The following is an 18,313-nucleotide window of genomic DNA, read 5'->3' as shown; positions in this document are numbered from 1 at the left end:
AGTCTTCAGACAGAGAATGGGGAATAGCATGAGAGGGAGCCGTTGCAGCTGCCAGTGAGCCCAGATGCTGACTGAGGGGACAGGAGGCAGGGCATCAACAGTATGCGCTACACAAGAAAGGGTGTTCTTCCCTAACAACCTCTCCCCCGCAGCCAGTCATGATAGTGTCTGACGTCCTGTCTAACACTATTGAACCTCCCTCCCTTTGTCCTAGGCACTTAGCCCCTCCCACGTTTGCCCAGGCAGCTCCTATTCTTTTAAGAGTGCCTGATACTTTGCTCAGTGGTGAGCAGGGGACTGGATTGCATGTATGGAAGGGGAAGAGGATGGCTTACATATCCAACTGAGGGCAGCTGGGCCCTGATCCAGGGGAGGATAGCTTGAAGCTGTTGGGTAATCACTGCTTTCAGTGGCAAATGGACATCTCCATTCCATTTCAAACGCAGACGCATGTGGGCAGAGCAGCACGAAGGGGAAGACAGTGTTCTGCGCTTACCTCTCGGGAATCAACAGCCGCATACATGATGTCCATCCAGCCTTTGAAAGTTGCCTAGACACAAGGAGTAGAGGCTGCTCAGTGTTTGCCCATCCATTTACACCAGGACCAGCCTGTCATGATGGCCCAGTGAGAGAGGAGGCCAGCTAAGGAGGCCTGAGGGAGAAAAGAACTTGAGCAGAAAGGGAGAAAGGGAAGTCTTTCACTTCCAGGTGATGTGGAAACTCCCACAGAATCATTTATGATTCTGTTTAGACATGGCAACATCCATAATATGGCATGTCCTTGGTGCCTAGATAGCTGACCTTGACTTTCAACTGTTGTTAGCTCCTTTGTGCTCTGGATCAAGGCATTCCCTGCCACAAGGATGCCATTACATAAACCAATTTCGTACCTCATGCTCATGACATGAGAATGGGGTGTTTCCAAATGAGGAGCATGGAACCGTCCATGTCTAGCATTCTTGAAGTCTGGAGATACATTAGGTCTTCCAGCATGGGCAGGAGCTGGACAAAGTCTCCTCTCTTACACTGCCAGGCCTATGACAGCACTTGAAAGGCTGTTCTGATCTGCTCAAAGAGTATACATTTTGAGAATGAGCCCTGACATGTCTCTGTGCCATCCAGGGCTAAATACAATGCTCCCCTGTGTTTGGTAATGACTCGGAAATTATGATACATGTGCAAGTGATTTTATCACCATTTGAAGAAATCGAGGACTGAATGAACAAGTGGATGAAGGTGAGGGATGAATGAGTTGAGTGGACGAATGAGAGTGAAATCATACATATCATCGCACAGACTTGGGACATAATGCATTGTCATGTGGAGATGATATGACATTGAAGACTGAATGCATGGTTTGACCCTGTCTGTCTTGTACAAGTTCTGAGTATGAAGCCTTGACTCGATACAATACCATAAGAGATCCATACCCTTGTCTGGATTAGCCCACTTTTTATTTTCAACGGTGCCATTGTGAGATCAAACTCATTAGGAAGGCCCTTCACGGTGTCATCTATAGGACTAGCATATCCTACCCTTCAGAAACTCTCTATGTAAGACCTTCTCAACAATCCAAGACACCTCCATTTTCTCCAGCAGTCAAGAGCAGAGAGGCAGTTGCTCTCAGGACTTACCACCTGAAGAAGGGCAAGGTAGCCCATGGCAACATTATCAAAGTTGACCTTCACGTTGACCCAGAAGAAGTTGCCAGTGTCATTTTGCTGCTTACATTCAGACTTGTTGTTAATAAGAGAATAGGGCACAAGAGTAAACTCTCCATCGGTGGTGTTGATGCATCTCCAAAACTTGCCCGCAAAGAGGTTCACGCCCATGATGCTGAAGATGAGCCAGAAGATGAGGCAGACCAGGAGGACGTTCATGATAGAGGGGATGGCACCCACCAAGGCGTCCACAACCACCTGCAGAGAAATGCAGACAGGAACCTGGAACCTCACAGTGCCCACTCTTCTCCACTGGCTTCCCCCTTCCATTCAGGCTGGTTTAAGAGCCAATGGTAATTTGGAAGCAGTGAGAAAATGGGTCTAGTGCAACAGTTCAGATGCAGATGACTGATTCTATGGCCAAGAATTACTGAATATCTATGGTCATTTCGACAAACTTGCTCATTTTAAAAACCAGCAAACAAGAGCCCATTTCAATCTTAAACTCCTTGTGGCAGTTACATAATCTGTCAACTTGAGGAAGGGGTGGAGTCTAGCCCATCAATCAGGTTGCAGATTGATGACCTCATTTGGAGGTACTGAAGAGATAAATAGCTCACTGGAGGCAAGACACACTCACTCTCTCCTACACCTTCCTGTTGACAAGCCACATGATGCTTCCCCGAAGGAGCCAGAGCCCTAGAGCTGGAGGAGCCACGTGGAGACCCACACCATCGCTGAGATGCTTCCACTGCCATTGGATCCACAAGACTTTCCACCAACTGGCCTATGATCTCCCTTCATTCAGCATCGTTGCATGGCTGTGTGAATCTAAAGAGGAATTTGTGGACTAATATCAGACATATGGGCTAATATCAGCCTTATGGACTTGATCTGGACTGGGATGAGATGTTTTCTTAGTATACAATTACTCTTTGATAGAAAGCTCTTTCTTATGCACATGAGTCTCCCCAGATTTGTTTCTCTAGTCTACCTGGACTAACACACTCCCCATGTTTGCAAGACACAGTTCAGTTAAAAGGAAGCGATGTCTACTTTGGGCCAACAGTGGCAGCGTATTATGAAAAAAGGGAGGGGGGACAGTTGGCAGCTACTCTTTTCCCTATAAAACAAAACCAGGGTTTGTGAGAAGTCCGCCCTGAGGAAGTCAGTGAGGGGAAGGTAGAGGCTGACAGTGATTGAAAAGGAAGAGGCAGACATGGGGGAACATCTGTAGGATCTGATGACATCCTGAGATAAGGTAGGAATTGTACTCCGGGGAGTGGTGGTGACTGAGGTACCATGCTGAGTGCCATTGCATTGAAATGGAGCATTAGAGGAATGCTTCATTTGTCACAGGCGGGTAGACCAGAATGTTCTGGAGATGTTGGCAGTGAGGATGAGAGGTGGGGTGGAGAGATTGGAATAAGCAAAGTTATGTAGAGCCAGGCATGAGGGTCATTTCACTAAGAACAGGAGAAGTGAGGACTGAGCCCTGGTGGCTGTGTGGCTGGGAGTTCAGGGGTGGAGAGAAAGATGTCACAAAGGAACTCGATGAAGCATAAGGACACCGCAGTAGCATCTATGTTGGTGAGGGCAGGGAGGACGCAGAGTCCACCTTTGGAGGAGTCTCGGCACTCAAGGGGAGTGGGATGGTGGTCATTAAAGGGGTAGATGGTGGTTGGGGAGAGACATTACCAAATGCAGATCAAAGCAAGTTGTGATAGATCTGGGCTGTGGTCTTACCCTCATGCCTTCAAATCGAGACAGAGCCCGCAGTGGCCGCAGTGCACGGAGGGTCCGAAGGGCTTTGATGGGTGCCATTTCAGAATACTCCAGGATCTTTGCTATGAGGCTTGTCAGTGAGATCTGAGGACAAGCAGAGAGCAAAAACATCACCCCGGGATCCCCGAAAGGTCGTCCTGGTGGAAGGAGACCGAGCTTCCCTGCTTGCTCTCCTACCTCCTACTGTGCCTGAGCCCCGGTCCAGGACCCCACGTGATCCTCAAAGCCAATGAGAGCTTGAGAGAAAGATAGCCCCTTCTCGTTTGTTCCAGGTTTACTTCATTACTTCTTTGACTAGGAGAGCCATTCTTCCGCTTTGCTAACCCCCTTGGTAAGTCAGTGGCCAAACTCCCAGCATATGACACCCCCTCCCCCTCATTTCCTTTCTAGGTCCCCTGCCCAGTCTCTGGCAATCTTGAAACCGTAGTTGACTTTTAGAGCTTGGAGAAAGGGTCCTGCTTACTGGGGCCATGACGAAAAATTTACTTTGTGGGAGATAACGACTCTCAGCCACCCTTGTCCAGGAAAGGGGGAGAAAGAATGGCCGTCTGGGCGAGGGTCCGTGCCCACTCAGCATGGATTCTTTATGACGTTGGGTCAATGCCTTGCAAGCTGCATTCCCACCCTCTGTGAGATGAAGGAGCTAGACTAAGAGATTCCCACGGTCTATACTGCCCTGCGGCACCTCAGAGTGGGCGACGGGCCGGGGTCCCTGAAGTCTAGCCGCCAAGGATATCTGAGGGCTAAAGACTGACTTGTGAGCTCCTACTTGCCTGTCAGTCCTTCACATTCTTTCAGTGTCAGCCAAAAGACTTCAAAGGACACAAAGTGACACAGAGAAGCTGTTGGCCACACCTCTCTGGACCTTCTGAAGATGCCAGAGAGACGGCATGATGCAGACAAAAGCTTTAGCCAGGCAAAGGCTGTAGCACAGACTCCTGAGAACTCAAAATACACCTGAGTGAGATTCAGGCTGCATCTCCTAGCAGGGAGGCGACACACACATACACACACACACACACACACACACACACACACACGAACTACAGAGAGAGAGAGAGAGAGAGAGAGAGAGAGAGAGAGAGAGAGAGAGAGAGAGAGAGAGAGAGAGAGAGAGAGAGAGAGAGAGAGATTTACCTTTGAGCAATAAGAGTCTCAAACAATGCCCATTCTTTGAATGGGTGGTTTTCCCGACTGGGGCAAAGAACAGGAAGGGAAAGAAGCCTCTCTTGGCCTTCATCCCAGGGAGGCCCCAGGCACCAGCAGGCGGCACTCTGAGTCAGCCTGGCTGATAGAGGGCAGGGCGGGTTGATGCCAGCGGCATGCTGGGCCTCATTCATTCTTTGGTTCATTCACCTGTGAAAACTGTCTCCCGTGGACCATCTGTAGTTGGGTTGCCAGGGGCTGGGGATTTTCCAGTCAAGTCTTGCACCAGCCCTGTTCCGTTCGCTCCTCAGGCCGTTCGTTTCCCACCCGGTCTCCAGCTCCCAGTATCACACGCTCGCTGCCCATACTCCACTGCGGTTTTCACTGAGCACGTCTCCCTCTTATTGCCAGCGTTCATTGGGGTTTTCTCACGCTCGGAGCCAAAGCTCCTGACCCCTTAGCCTGGATTTGATGGTCACGACCTATTTTTGTCGTCAGGTTTCATGCATCTATCATACCCTCACCAAGTTGTTCACTGAACACACATGTGTGTGTATGTGTGTCTTGGCTCCGGGTCTTCTGTAACACAGACTGGCTTCTCCAGTTTGCCTCATGTTTGCTGAACCGCTTCTCGTTTCTCAGCCCCACAGCTGATGCCGCTGCCCCAGGAAGCCTTCCCAACACTCTGGTCCTTCCAGTAGTGCTTACACACACCCTCTCCCCCCAACCTCTTACAACAGGTCGACTTCTTTCTGTGGGTGTTTTATCAGCTGGAAGATTAATGCAGAAACTCTTGCCTATGGAGAACACAGAAAGGTTTCAGAAAGCTCACAGAGAAATGGAATGAAAAAGCAATGAAATTTATTCATGAACTTTTCAACGGCCTTCTTGCCTTTATTTCTTGCTTCTTTCCAAGCGCTTCAGGAGGCAATCTTGTCATTGTCCGTCATATTTGATAAGTGGGAGAAGGTGGAGAGGAGACAGAGGGGAGGCAGGGAAGGGCAGCCGAGTGGGAGGCTGAAGAATGATTCAAAGAAGGATGAAGTCAAACAGCACGAAGGTGGGAGATAGTTGACTGGAAGCACGGCAGAAAGCAAGCAAGGAAGAAGACCGAGCCTCATCACAGGAATGGATGGGGGAGATGGGAGGCTGGATACGAGGACCGATGCTAGTAGGCGCCCCAACTCTTAGTGATTCTATAGGCGGCAAAACAAAACAAAATGGTAGGTCCTTCTCCATCTTCACAATTGTAAAGTTCGAGCCCGTGATTGCAGCCAGCGTGTTCATCCCTCTCCTTGAGAACCTTGCTCATTTTCTATGACTCTCTCCCAAGCAGGATCTCCTTTTCCAAGGACCGTCCCCTCCTGGTCACCTGCTCAAAGTCAGTGCGAGAAGGTCTCTCAGGAGCATTCTGCTCATGCTACCTCCAAGGCAGATTAGTCTTCCTTCCAGTACCCGAGACTTTCAGATGAGTGAAACAATGGAACATGGAATAGAACGCATGAGTGGCAGAAACCATGGAAGATTGATCAGCTGAATACACTGACAGGTGGACGAAAGGAAGGAAATGGCTGGACAGAAAGATGGGTGGGAGGCAGCTGGATGGGTGAGAGGAAGGTTAGGCTAGAGGGATGGGCAGAGGGGAAGAGAGAACGAAGAATGGAAACAACCAATGGAAGGAGAGGGGATAGACATGGCCAAGGAAAGAAAGAGGGATGGATGCTGGGGAGGAAGGGCAAAGGGAAGGCCAATGGTTGGACAGATGGATGAAGGGATGGAAGGAATAAAGGATAGAAATCAGAAGGAAAACTCAGTCCGAGGAAAATGACCCCAGACTAAAGCCAGTGAGGCCTACAGAGAGAAATGTCTCTGCCCCTAACCTGGTGGGCAGGGAGAAGAAGACAACATCTTTCCTTCGTCTATGAATAATTATTCTATATGCACAAAATTATCACCTGTGACTCAGATCTCAGGCCTCCCAGCCTGATGCTCACAAGACTGCTGTGGGAGGACCTGCCAAGACAGGAGCTGGACAAAATGTTCTGTACTGGACTCCATCCAGCTTCAGGAGGCAGGCACCAAATACAGACACATTCCCCCAGCTCCGGCGCTTCTCAGACCTTGGTGCCGGTAGCTGCTGGAGTGGAGGAGGCTGAGAATTACGCAGCACATTCTTGCAGGGTCCCTTGGGTGTGCAGCGCTGATCAGTTAACTCCTACAGTCTTGCTGCAAGCTGCAGAGGCCAAGGGCCTGGCAAGTTAAATCAGTGAAACGGTAAAGAGTGGGGAGAGAGCCCTCCTGACTTTGTGGGAGCAGGGAAACTCTTGGGAGATGACTTTCAGGAACACAGTCTCTTCTTTGTTTTAAGGGAATCACATTTAGGGTGGAGCTAGGCTCTCTGTCATTTCCCCAATGCAGGCATCTGTGGTCATAGGTTACTATGATTCTGAACCCAGGAGCTGCAGCCCATCACCTTTCCAAAGGGACCCACCACGGGGGAACCAGTGGTTTAAGCTCAGGAATGATTACACCATGTTAGATATGCCTGACATCCTTTTCCAAAAGCCTGATGCCTAGGCCCATCCAAGACGTGCAACATCGGGATCTGTGGTCCCCAGGCGTTTCTACAGCTAGGGTTAGGCCCACTCAGGGTGGATGACGTGATGAATCACCTTGGTTAGGCTGTGATTCTCAGTGGTTTGGCTGAGACTACGCTGATTTCTCTTTCATAATACAATATGATGCAATTGATTTCCAAGAGGTGATCTTGAGATGATGCAACCAGTCAATCATTTGGAAGTTGAATTTTCCTGGTGTGTGTGGGGGTGGGGGTGGTGGTGGGAGGTGGCCTTTCTCCCAAATATAAGTGAATGTTTTGAGAAAGTTAGTGCTCTCTCTTTCTCTCTCTTAACCACAGACTCTTCTTATTGCCTGATTTCTGGTTCCTGGGACATAAATCGCAGGAGTCTCCAGCCTGGCAAAATCGGCCTGCAGATGGTGAAGCTGTCAGCAGCACACACACAGGAGCCAGTAGAGTCCTCCAGCCTGTTGTCGGAACTGCAAATTTGGAGTTTTCCTGCCCTTGCAACCACGTGAGTTAGCAGAGGCCTCCTGTCGGCCTCCTGACCCGTCTATGGGGGAATTGCTAGGCATCACAGTTGTACTGGCCCATGTCTCTCTCTTGCGGGTCGTCCTGCTTTGGGTGCAAACACAGAAGGCACATATGTGGTGCTTTTTGCTGGAGGCCCACCACAATCTGAGGGTCACTGTTGCACCAGAATCACGTGTTGCTTGGAGGTTAGCACTCACAGATGTGCAGGGCTATACTCAGACTCACCACTGAGTGCTCGGACCTCCTCTGGAATGGTCTTTGAGGGACAGGCCTTGGAGCCCCAAACCCATGTGCCCACTCAGCCACTCACTCACGTTCACGATGAGGAAGTCGAGCCAGCACCAGGCGTTGGTGAAGTACTTCTTGAAGCCGTAGGCCACCCACTTGAGCAGCATCTCAAACACGAAGATGAACGTGAACACCTTGTCAGTGTACTCCAGCAGGGCCTTCACAGTGGGCTTCCGGTCCAGGTAAAAGTCTTCGAAGGCCTTAGGAGAAGGAGGAGGAGGAGGAGGAGAAAAGAAACAGAGTGTCAGGCCTTCTGGCCACATCTCCCCGGTCCCCAGGCTAATAGAGAAGACAGAGCTGGCTCTCCCCACAGCTCCTGGGGCTGGCCCTGGACACCAGCTTGCTGGCATTTGTTTTTCTCTGGCCTGAGGTCATGGAGGTGGGACTGTGAGAACCAAACCTCAGAGGCAGCAGGGTCACTGCCACCCTCGCAGCTTAGCCTTTGCAGGGGAGCTGGCTGAATGCAAGTGAGAGAGGAAACCTGCTCGAATCCGAGCTTGGCAGAGAACCAGAGGGATGCGGACGGGTGATTTGGTTTAAAAATAACAGCACCCAAGGACCTTCAAAGAAATGAACGCGCACCAGCGAGCCTCTGAAAAAGAGTGCTCTATCTCATGGATTATCAAGGAAATGCACATGCACAGAAAATGTGCTTCTTCTTTGAACAGGAGGGCGGGGATGAAAAAGATCTGGCAGGTGGGGGTGGGGGGAAGCCTCTGCTCTCATCCTTGTCAGTTGGGAGGGCAGACCAGGTCTCTCTTTGGGGAAACCACACTGATAAGAGGACCCAAAGCTTTTAGAAACCCAGTGATTCCATCTCCAAGAATTTATCTCATAAATGTGCAGCTGAGGCTCCTGGTGCCTTACCCAGACCCTCTCTGGGGAGCCAGGCTCCCGGCTCTCAGCTGCTATGGGGGTTGACTAACAGCTGGCAGTTGGTCCCTTCCCCTGAGATCATCTATGAGTGGCACAGGACTGTCTCCATCTCAAGAGATGCTTAGGAGGATCTATCCTCCGCCCACCCCCCGCACCCCCCCCCTCCCGGCTGCCCACAGCCAAAGGGATCGGTGGGTTTCAAAGGCCCCAAAGTGGGGCAGTTCTGTGGGGCCGTCCCTACTCTAGAGCCCTCTGTGGAACCAGGCTGGATCTGGATGTCCCTGGAACCTACATCTTCCAGCAGCGCCTTCCTCTATTCTGAGATGCCCCGGCGACAGGGCGGCATAAGCCCTGGCCTGCTACCTGCAAGGCCAGTGGTGCAAACCCACCAGTTGCTCAGGGGAGGAAAATGAGGCTGGCTGCTCCTCCCAGGCGTGACAGTCCCTGCTGGAACCGCCTCCCTGGAGTGGGCTTGGGTTTTGTCCTGCTCTCACGCTGGTTGCCTGGGTGACCCACGTGGTTCACAGGCTTGGCTTCCAAGGAGAAGATCGGTGGTCTGAGCCAAGTCCCAGATGTCTGGGAAGAAAGGCCTGCTCTCCTGCTTCCGGAAGGTCACAGCCAATGGAAACCCGCAGAGTACACTGGTTTGGCGCGCTCCCCTCCTATTCTGGCTGGGGGTGGGGTGGGGGTGTCACTTGTTGTTGACAGGTGCTGCCGAGTTGATGGGTGCTTCATACAACAGAACGAAACGCCGCCTTGCCCTGCACCACCTTTACCCCGTTATATCGGAGCCCGCTGCTGAAGGCACCCCTAACCGAGGCCGCGTGAGAGCATTTACTGAGACAGTGTAGCATCTACCAGCACGCGGAGCAGTGGCTTTATTCTGTAACCTTTATGCATTTTATACACAAGAAGCACCGCAAAAAACACATCAGAATGCTTTCAGAGTGAACGTCTCTCTAGAGCGATGGGAAAATGGGTGGCTTTTCTCCCTTTGCATTTTTCTATAATTTCCAAGTTTGTTTGTTTTTTTGCACTTTGCCAGATAAAAACACATTTATAAAAATGTTGAAAATAAAAGCATAAAGAAAACTAAATTTAGACTAAGTTTGAGCCATTGCTTGGGGAAGAGGATGGGAGAGAAGGGGAGAATTGTTGGGCAGGGTCAGGGGTTGGGGATGGGGCTGGGGCAGGGGCAGGGGCTGGGTTTGGGGCTGGGTCAGGGGCAGGGATTGGGGAGGGTTAGCCGCTGAGGCTGGGGCAGGGGCTGGAGCTAAGTCTGGGACAGGGGCAGGGGCTGGGCAAGGATTGGTCAGGGCCTGGGCCTGGGGCTGGGGCTGGGCCTGGGGCTGGGGCTGAGTCAGGGGCAGGGATTGGGGAGGGCCAGCGGCTGAGGCTGGGGCAGGGGCTGGAGCTAAGCCTGGGACAGGGGCAGGGGCTGGGCAAGGACTGGTCAGGGCTGGGCCTGGGTCTGGGCCTGGGGCTGGGGCTGGGGCCGGAGTAGCTATTGTAAGGTCTGAGCTTCCAGGAGGGAATTCAAGGAAGGAGCAAGGCAGCACGGAGCCGGGAAATGAGAAGAGAAAGCCCACGGGTGAGTTATGAGTCAACGAGGTTATGAGGAACATAACCAGCCACCACCAATGTGACGATCACTTTCCTTAGGAAAGAAAAGAAGACAAGAAGGGGGAGAGTGGGGAAGGCCCTGCCCAGGCCAACTCTATCCCGGGAGTTTGGCCTGACACCACCAGTCTGGTGCTAAGGCTGCTGCAGAGGTGAACGGGGCGGGGCCAAAGGCAGACTCCACCCACTGCATCTGTTTGCTCCATTGCCGCCAAGATGGGCCAACCAGAGCCTGCGTTTGAGACGCTCACCTCCCAGATTCTGCCTTCTCCTTTGCTCCTCCCTCAGGGCGAGGACATACACAGAACACCTTCCTGTGTCAGCTGCCGTTGAAGTGGGGGTCTAGACGTTCAGTATGTTGCTTTTCGGGACCAATGACCCACAAGGAGGAGCTGTGTGTTAGGACCCTGAGGCTCCAACTCCTCCCCGTTAACTAGCTGAAACCCTGGCAGGTCCCTGCATGCCTTTGGCCTAGTGGTAGTGACATTATCTTGTGTCAATTTGAGGCTGTTAAGATTCAAGGGGTGGAGTTGAGCCTGCCAATCAGGTCGCAGCTTGATGACATCATTTGAAGGTACTAAGGAGATAAATAGCTCGCTGGAGGTGGGACACACACTCACTCCCTGTGAGACATTCCTGTTGAGAAGACACATGGAGCTACGCTAGAGCTCTTGAACTGGAGGAGCCAAGTGGAGACTCTCACCAGTGCTGAGATGGTTCTACTGCCACTGGATCCAGAAGACTTACCACCCACTGGCCTGTGATCTTCCTGCATTCAGCATCAATGCATGTATTGTGTCCATCTGAAGAGGAATTTATAGATTGGTATCAGACATATGTGCTAATATCGGACCTATAGATTTATGGGATGTTTTCTCAACATACAATTGCTCTTTGATAGAAAGCTCTTTCCTGTACACATATGTGTGTCTATGAATTTATTTCTCTAGTCCACCGGGACTAACACAGGCCTCAACTTCCTTAGCTGAAAAGTGGGCACCCCAGGGGATGCTGAGCCCTCCCCACATCCACCTTGACCTTCTGGGATGCCTGCATAATGGTGAGCGGGTCCTAATTCTCAGCCATAGAACAGAGTTAGCCACCTTTCCTTGTCCTACTAAGTGGACCCTGGGCAGGCTGCTCAGGAAGAGCCTTGTAACTTCTGAATCTCTAGGGCCTGTTTCTCTGGGGGTGATGTGTGGACCAGCTGCAGAAGCATCTCCCAGGCCCTCACCGCAAATCTACAGATTGGAAATCTGCCTCCTTAGCACCATCCCCACGTGGCCCTATTTTTGGTAGTGCCGCGATAATGATTGGCTGTCAGTTTTGAAGGGGTAATAATAATGTTTGCAAATGGCTTGAGCAGGTGAAGAACGAGGGTCCTCTTGGCACTAGATCCTCAGAAAAGGCCGGTGGGTTTGGTGCGGAGGCTGGGGAAGCGCGCAGGTGGAAAACCGGAAGACTTTGGGATCCAACCAGCAGGAGGGCAACGTGAGGCTTCGCTACTGCCAATCTGGGTGATCCCGGACAAGTCCCTGAAGCCCCAGGAGTGTCTGCAGGTATCACTTCAAGTACAAGGATCAGCACAAAGTCAGTTCCCAAGGCGCAGCTCAAATACAGTCCATATTTCCACATGTCCCCACTCTCCTCAGCACTCTTCCTTCCGAGGTTTGGATCTGGCAGTTCACTGCAACACCTCAAAGAACTCACAAACTGTCCTCGCAGTGAGCAGCGTCTCTCAGGCATAACTCAGTCTCTGGATCAGCAGGCTACCCGGCTGGGTCTAGATCAGGAAGCCCGTAGGCAAAGCCTCTTCTCTTCAGAGCAGGATGGCTCTCTCAGCTCATCCTGGCCGTGTGGTTCTCCTGCTCCCCCTCAGGACAGGCTCCTCTCCGCCAGCCCAGGGCCCAGGACAGGCCTGCTGTCTCTGGCTGTAGGACCTTTCCAGGATTCCTGATACCTTCAGCGCTACACACCTTGCCCATCTGACAGCTCTTTCAGGGGGTTCCTTGCCTCTCCCCCTCTGCTTCTTCTCTCCTTCCTTCCTGCTGCTTCTTTCTGGCTCTCAAACCTAGCGGGGTGGGGCCTGGCTGCCCAAATATGCACACCTGTCTGCCAGTTTCAAGGCAGGGCTTTGGGATGAGGCACAATCTGACCAGCCTCCTCTCAGTAGGCCACAGATCTTGATTCATCTGACCTTGATTTTCCAGGGTAGAAAATGAAGACCAAGTTAACTTCTCAGGGTTGTTTTGGTTTTTTGGGGGGGTGGTGGTGGTGGAGGCGGCTGTAAGCATTCAAGTTGTGTTTCCGAAGGCCCTTTAAAGAAGCTCATTTCGGTAATGAATGTACAAATGTGCTGTATACAATTGATGTATGTATGGTTTGTAATAAGAGTTGTATGAACCCACAATACAATGGAAAAAAAAAAAAGAAGCTCATTTCACCACAGTCTCCATTTCCCCATCTGCCACTCACGGCTCGGCATTTCCGCAGATAGGTTTCATTGACCAGGCCAAGGGCACCTGAGCCCCCAGCATGCTCTGGAAACGGGGAGCCCTGGATTGAAAGCAGGAACAAAAATAGAAATATGTACCCCAATGTACATGGCAGCCCCTTTCACCACAGCAAAGACGGAAACTACCACAGTGCACGTCGACAGATGAGTGCCTAGGGGAATGTGCAACGTACACACAACGGAGAACCACTCAGCCGTAAGAGACCCAGCATCTGCGCAGATCCCTAGAATAACACGGGTAAAGCTCGAAAACATTCCCACTCCAACTCACTGCCAGCAAGTCAACTCTGATTCATAGTGACCTTACAGGACAAAGTAGACCGGTACCCCTTGGGGCTTCAGGGGCTTTAAACCCTCAAAGGAGTAGACAGCCTCTCCTTCTTCCTTCAGAGCCAGTGTGGTGAGTGGCCGAATCCACAGAAGCACCAACGCTCTTGGAAAACATCCTGCTGCGTGAAACAAGTTGGTCACAGAAGGACAGACGCTGTATAATCCCATGTATGGGAGCTGAGTAATCAAAGCCTATTCATGATGGCCGGGGGTGGAAGGAAGAGGGCAGGGGGGAGTTCTGCAGAGGGGGCATTACGTTGATGATCAGGGTGGAAGAATGACTTGGAAAAAGATTTTGATTAGGGTTGCAAAATATGAGGCGTTTAATAAATGTCACTGTTTTACACGCATAAATCATGGAATGCACAAGCGTTTTAATTTGTCTTTTTCTGGTGTGTATATTTTCACAGTAGGAAGGAACAGAACAGAACCAGAAAACCAGGAGTCCTTGCTCAGGGCTGCAGCTCTCATTAGGGCTACAGGAGTCAGGGGGACCCACTGATGTGACTTCAGGGACTTGGGCTAGTGGGCCATCCTATCGGGTGGAGTTTGTGGTCGGAGACCCCTATCCTGGGCGCCCCCTTACCAGCGCTCCACTGCTGAGCAGGATCATGAAGATGATGAAGCTCTCGAACCAGCTGTGCTCCACGATGCGGTAGCAGGTCTTTCGCAGCTGCCAGCCGACGTCCCACGGAGCCTTGGCCGGGTCCACTCTGCAGCAGGGACAGCGGCGCATGCAGCCTGTGGGGGGAGGAGGAAGATAGCGGGTGGTCCCACTGGGATCAGGGGACCATTCCCGTGCCAGCCTTGCATCTACTCTGCTGGGAAACCCACTCCTCTGGAAAGAACTCCTTCCCTGGAATATGTGAGAAGCTTGCCTTCCAGGGCTCCCCTCTGTCACCTCTCCTGTCCTCCCAGTCATCCTGCTCCTTCCAGAGGGCAGCACTGGTCCCTGTCCTACGCCCAACCATCTCGCGTCACCTGGAAGCCTGAAAAACCACATGGCACGAGCCTGGTGGTATCGGAGGAGCTATGACCTGAAGACATGCAAGAATGTTGGGCAATCATATGGCTGGGACGGGGCCCAGGACAATAGTCCAGTAGAACTGGACACCAGGCAGAGGGACAACCACCTTCATGGAGTCAGAGCTAGGTGCTTATCCATTCACTGCGCAGCTACTTATTGAAGGCATAGCATGGGTCTCATGGCTCTAGACACTGGGAAAACTAGAGATGGGTAAAGTACAGGTTCTGCTTTTAACAGTTCCACAAACGATCAAGGGGAGTGGGTCCCCCTTTATGTTCTCACCGTCCCCAGTCAGGAGCTGTCAGAGTGGCAACTCCCTTCTCAGTTTTCCTCCTCAAGGGACTGGCGTATAATTCAGCGGAGTGCTTCTGGGGGTGATGCTGAGGCGTGTCACCTACCTCGACTGAGATGGGGTAATGGGAACGCCTCCGTGAGGCTGAGGCTCACACCTTCAGGTACCAGCGTGGATCACAGGTCCCTCTCAGAGGGAGGGCTGGACACTTTTGTTTGACCTTGGACCCCCTCAAGTTCTGGGGACAGCCAGCAAGACACCCTATTTGTGTGTCTCCTACGGCTGCCCCCGCCGGCCTTCTGGATGGCAGGTGCAGCTAGACGGGACCGTGTGGAGGTAGTCGGTGAGGAGGCCTGCGCCGCCACTGTACCTTCCGTGAAGCAGTCCTCTGGCTCTTCCAAGTCATCCGCCAGCTCAGGGATCTTCCTCAGAATTTCCTCTGGATCCGGGAAGTCCACTGTGCTACCCTCAGAGGAGCTGGTGTCTCCCATCGCCTGCAGGACAGAAGCCCAGGGCAGTGAACTCAGCTCTACAGGGAGGGCCCAGCGGACCTGCAAAGGCACCCACAGGTTGGAACAGCCAGGAGCTCCGAGGTGCAGGGGAGCCCCCTGGGCCTGGGCCCCACCATGGCCGAGGCCTCCCTGGCATTCTTGGTGCCCAGCCAGCTGAGGCCCGGAAGAAGGATGCTCTCCGTAGAGCCCCAGAGGCTCAGCTGTGAGAAGCTTCAAACCCCGCAGGTCTCTGATGGAGCACTGGCGATGGCCAGAGACACCGTAATTACACCCATAAAGACACTCAGCATTCCATGGGCTTGAATATTTAATCACAGAGCAGCGTTGCGGGGGCCTGCTACCCTCCCAGCCGCTCCAGCCCTGTAATGTCTCCAGATGAATTCAATTAGGAGTTGAAGCTCCTCTCCCATTAGTAAGCCTGATAGCCTCAGTAATGGACCCAAAGGGCAGGGTGGGTCCCCATCTGTTGCTGCCAGGCCCCTCCCTGCTGGTCCAAGGTCATGGATCAGAAACAAAAACAAAATCCAACACCACCCCGCAGTTATGTACTGAAAACACTGAGCTGGGAAAGCTAGCCAGGGGAGTCCTTAGAAACCTTCAAAGGAAGCACGATGGACATCGCGTGGAATGTGGAATATGATAACATTTGTCCACTAAGACCAAGCCCCATCTCAGCCACCCTGTTATCTTACTCTGCTCTGGCCATGCAGGAGCTAACATTTCTCAAGGGGACAGACTTAAGGGCTTACTCTTCCTTACCTGGGTTGAAGGGACCCCGCTGGCACACTGGTTAAGTACTTGGCTGCTAACTGAAAGGTTAGTGGTTCAAACCACCAGCCTCGGGGGGGAGAAAGATGTAGCATAAAGATTTAGTCTCATCAAAATGTGTGCATAAGCAAATGTGCAAAGAAAGCTGATGGTGCCCGGCTATTAAAAGATGCCTGCGGTCTTAAAAGCTTGAAGTTAAACAAGTGGCCATCTAGCAAAAAAAACAACAAAGCCCACATGGAAGAAGCACACCTGGCTATGTGATCATAAGGTGTCAACAGGAACAAAACAAGCTTAAATTAATGTGAAGGACCATGGACAAATGGAGACCCCAAGTCCACCTGTAAGGTAATTGGACAGTCCCTTTCAGAAGGGTCACATGGAAGGACTGGTGTATCCAGGGCCTAGTACGGCACTGATGAAACACGTAACTATCCTCCAGTTCTTTAATATTTCCTGCCCCCACTATTATGGCCTTAGTTTTGCCTCACTAATCTGTGTATGTACATGTGTACAATTAAGATCTGTTGATTCATGAGATCCAAGATGGATGAACCCCTCAGGAACAGTAATGGGAGTAAGGATTCCCTGAGGGCATGGGAAGAGAGGGTGGGGAAGAGGGAAAGGAGGGCCTGATACCAATACCAAAAATGAATGTATAAACCCCCTTGAGGGGAACAAACATCAGAATCGTAGGAGGTAGGGGATAAAGTTGGAGCTAATTTAAAAGAGTTCAAGAAGAAAGAAAATGTATTGAAAATGATGACAGAAAAAGAAAATGATGACTTCAATTGTACAATTATGTTCTATCTAATGGAACTATGGATTGTAATCATATCTGTAAGAGCTCTGAATAAAATGTTTTAAAAAAAAGATTTAGTCTCAAAAACCTTTAGGGGCAGTTCTCTGCCCTGGAGGGAGGGGCAGGGTGAGTTGAAGGCTATGAATGGGGCTTTGGCTTTGGTATCTTTGCTCAATGGTCCATGGGTGACACACAGGTCTGCATTTTGACTACTAAGTCCATTCCAACCGACGGCAGCACTTCTGCAGAAGCGAGGCCCTGGGCGATCTGCCTCCACAGAGATTATAGTCAAGAAAACCCTAAGGAACCTTCTACCCCGTTACCCACGTGATTGCCATGAGTGGACATGGACTGAGGACAACAGGCTTGGCTTCTGGTTTCTCTTTGGTCCAGTCCAGTGCCTGTCACAGAGCGGACCCTCAAGGACCAAATCTAATTCTTGAACTTCATACAGTAGCATTAGGAAGGAGCCTTGGGGAAGCACGTGGCTGCTAAGGGAAAGGTTGGTCGGTGAGAGAAATGGCCTGCCAATGGGCTCCTGCCAACACAAAAGCCTAGAAAAGCCCAGGGGACAGGAGGGGCGGGTCCAGGGAACAGGGGGGCGGGTCCAGAGAACAGAAGGGGTGGGTCCAGGGGACAGGAGGGGTGGGTCCAGGGGGCTGGAGTCACTCCTGCAACAGCATTCAAGGTGTGTTAAATCACTCCAAGGCACTGGCAACAGCATTCTAGATACCCAAGCTTGAGCGTTACCTGTTTTTCTATAGCTGACTTGCTTCAAGTTCTGTAAGTGAAGCTACGGGTTTATTTTTCACCTCTCGTAAGACACTCCTCATGTCTGAATCTCCTGATCAGTCTCTGCAAGACTGTCAGTTCACGGCTCACCTGCAGACAGCTCCCTCCAGCCGGGTCTGGTTTGGCCTAGAGCAGTGGTTCTCAGCCTTCCGAATGCAGTGGCCCTTTCATACAGTTCCTCATGTTGTAGTGAACCCCAACCGTAAAATTGTTGTTGCTACTTCATGACTGTAATTTGCTACTGTTATGAGTTGGGCGATGCTTGTGAAAGAGTCGTTCCACCCCCAAAGGGGTCGTGACCCACAGACGGAGAACCGCTGGGCTAGATAGAGTGATGTGGGCAAAGGCAGGCAGAGGAGGCAGGGAAAAGGCTCCCCCTTCCCCCACGAGCAACTCCCACTTCCCTCGCAGCCTTTGAAAGAGACTGAACTTGCTTTGTGCTGTGTCTTTTGTTTTCTTTCCCCTTCACTGTCATCTTTCAGCCGAGTCTGCTTCAAGCAGGAGCTAAACACTTGACAAGCAGCGTAGCAGGTGGAGCCGCCAAAGAATCTTACAAAGTAACGCTGCCATTTAGCTTCATAGAAGGAGAAACGGAGGCTCGGAGAAGTCAAAGAACTGGCCACAGTCCCCACATCACCCGGAGTCTCATTCGTTCCGCCATCCCTGATAACCAACCTGGGCCGAGGCCCTGGTGCCCGTTGAAGCCGTGCTGAGCGGTCCAGAGATTGGGCAGAGACTTGGAAAGTCTCAGGATGAGAAATGATGTGAGACAGCCCAGTGTTGGCTG

At 51.6% G+C, this 18,313-nt stretch overlaps 1 protein-coding gene across 1 annotated transcript in view; it reads right to left on the bottom strand.

The window, feature by feature from the left end:
- SCN10A (sodium voltage-gated channel alpha subunit 10) overlaps positions 1–18,313 on the bottom strand; it is a 125,375-nt gene that overhangs the window by 18,778 nt on the left and 88,284 nt on the right. Inside the window, exons 19-24 of the mRNA XM_075555861.1 lie at positions 15,023–15,146; positions 13,920–14,074; positions 8,019–8,192; positions 3,408–3,530; positions 1,635–1,919; positions 497–550 (exon numbers count right to left, since the gene is read on the bottom strand). Coding sequence (XP_075411976.1) covers positions 497–550; positions 1,635–1,919; positions 3,408–3,530; positions 8,019–8,192; positions 13,920–14,074; positions 15,023–15,146 — 915 coding nt within the window. The remainder of the gene's footprint in view (positions 1–496; positions 551–1,634; positions 1,920–3,407; positions 3,531–8,018; positions 8,193–13,919; positions 14,075–15,022; positions 15,147–18,313) is intronic.

This window comes from Tenrec ecaudatus, chromosome 8, assembly GCF_050624435.1.
Source record: "Tenrec ecaudatus isolate mTenEca1 chromosome 8, mTenEca1.hap1, whole genome shotgun sequence".
Classification (NCBI taxonomy): Eukaryota; Metazoa; Chordata; class Mammalia; order Afrosoricida; family Tenrecidae; genus Tenrec; species Tenrec ecaudatus.
The sequence above is the reverse complement of the archived record's forward strand: the minus strand, read 5'-3'. Positions and strand labels throughout refer to the sequence as shown.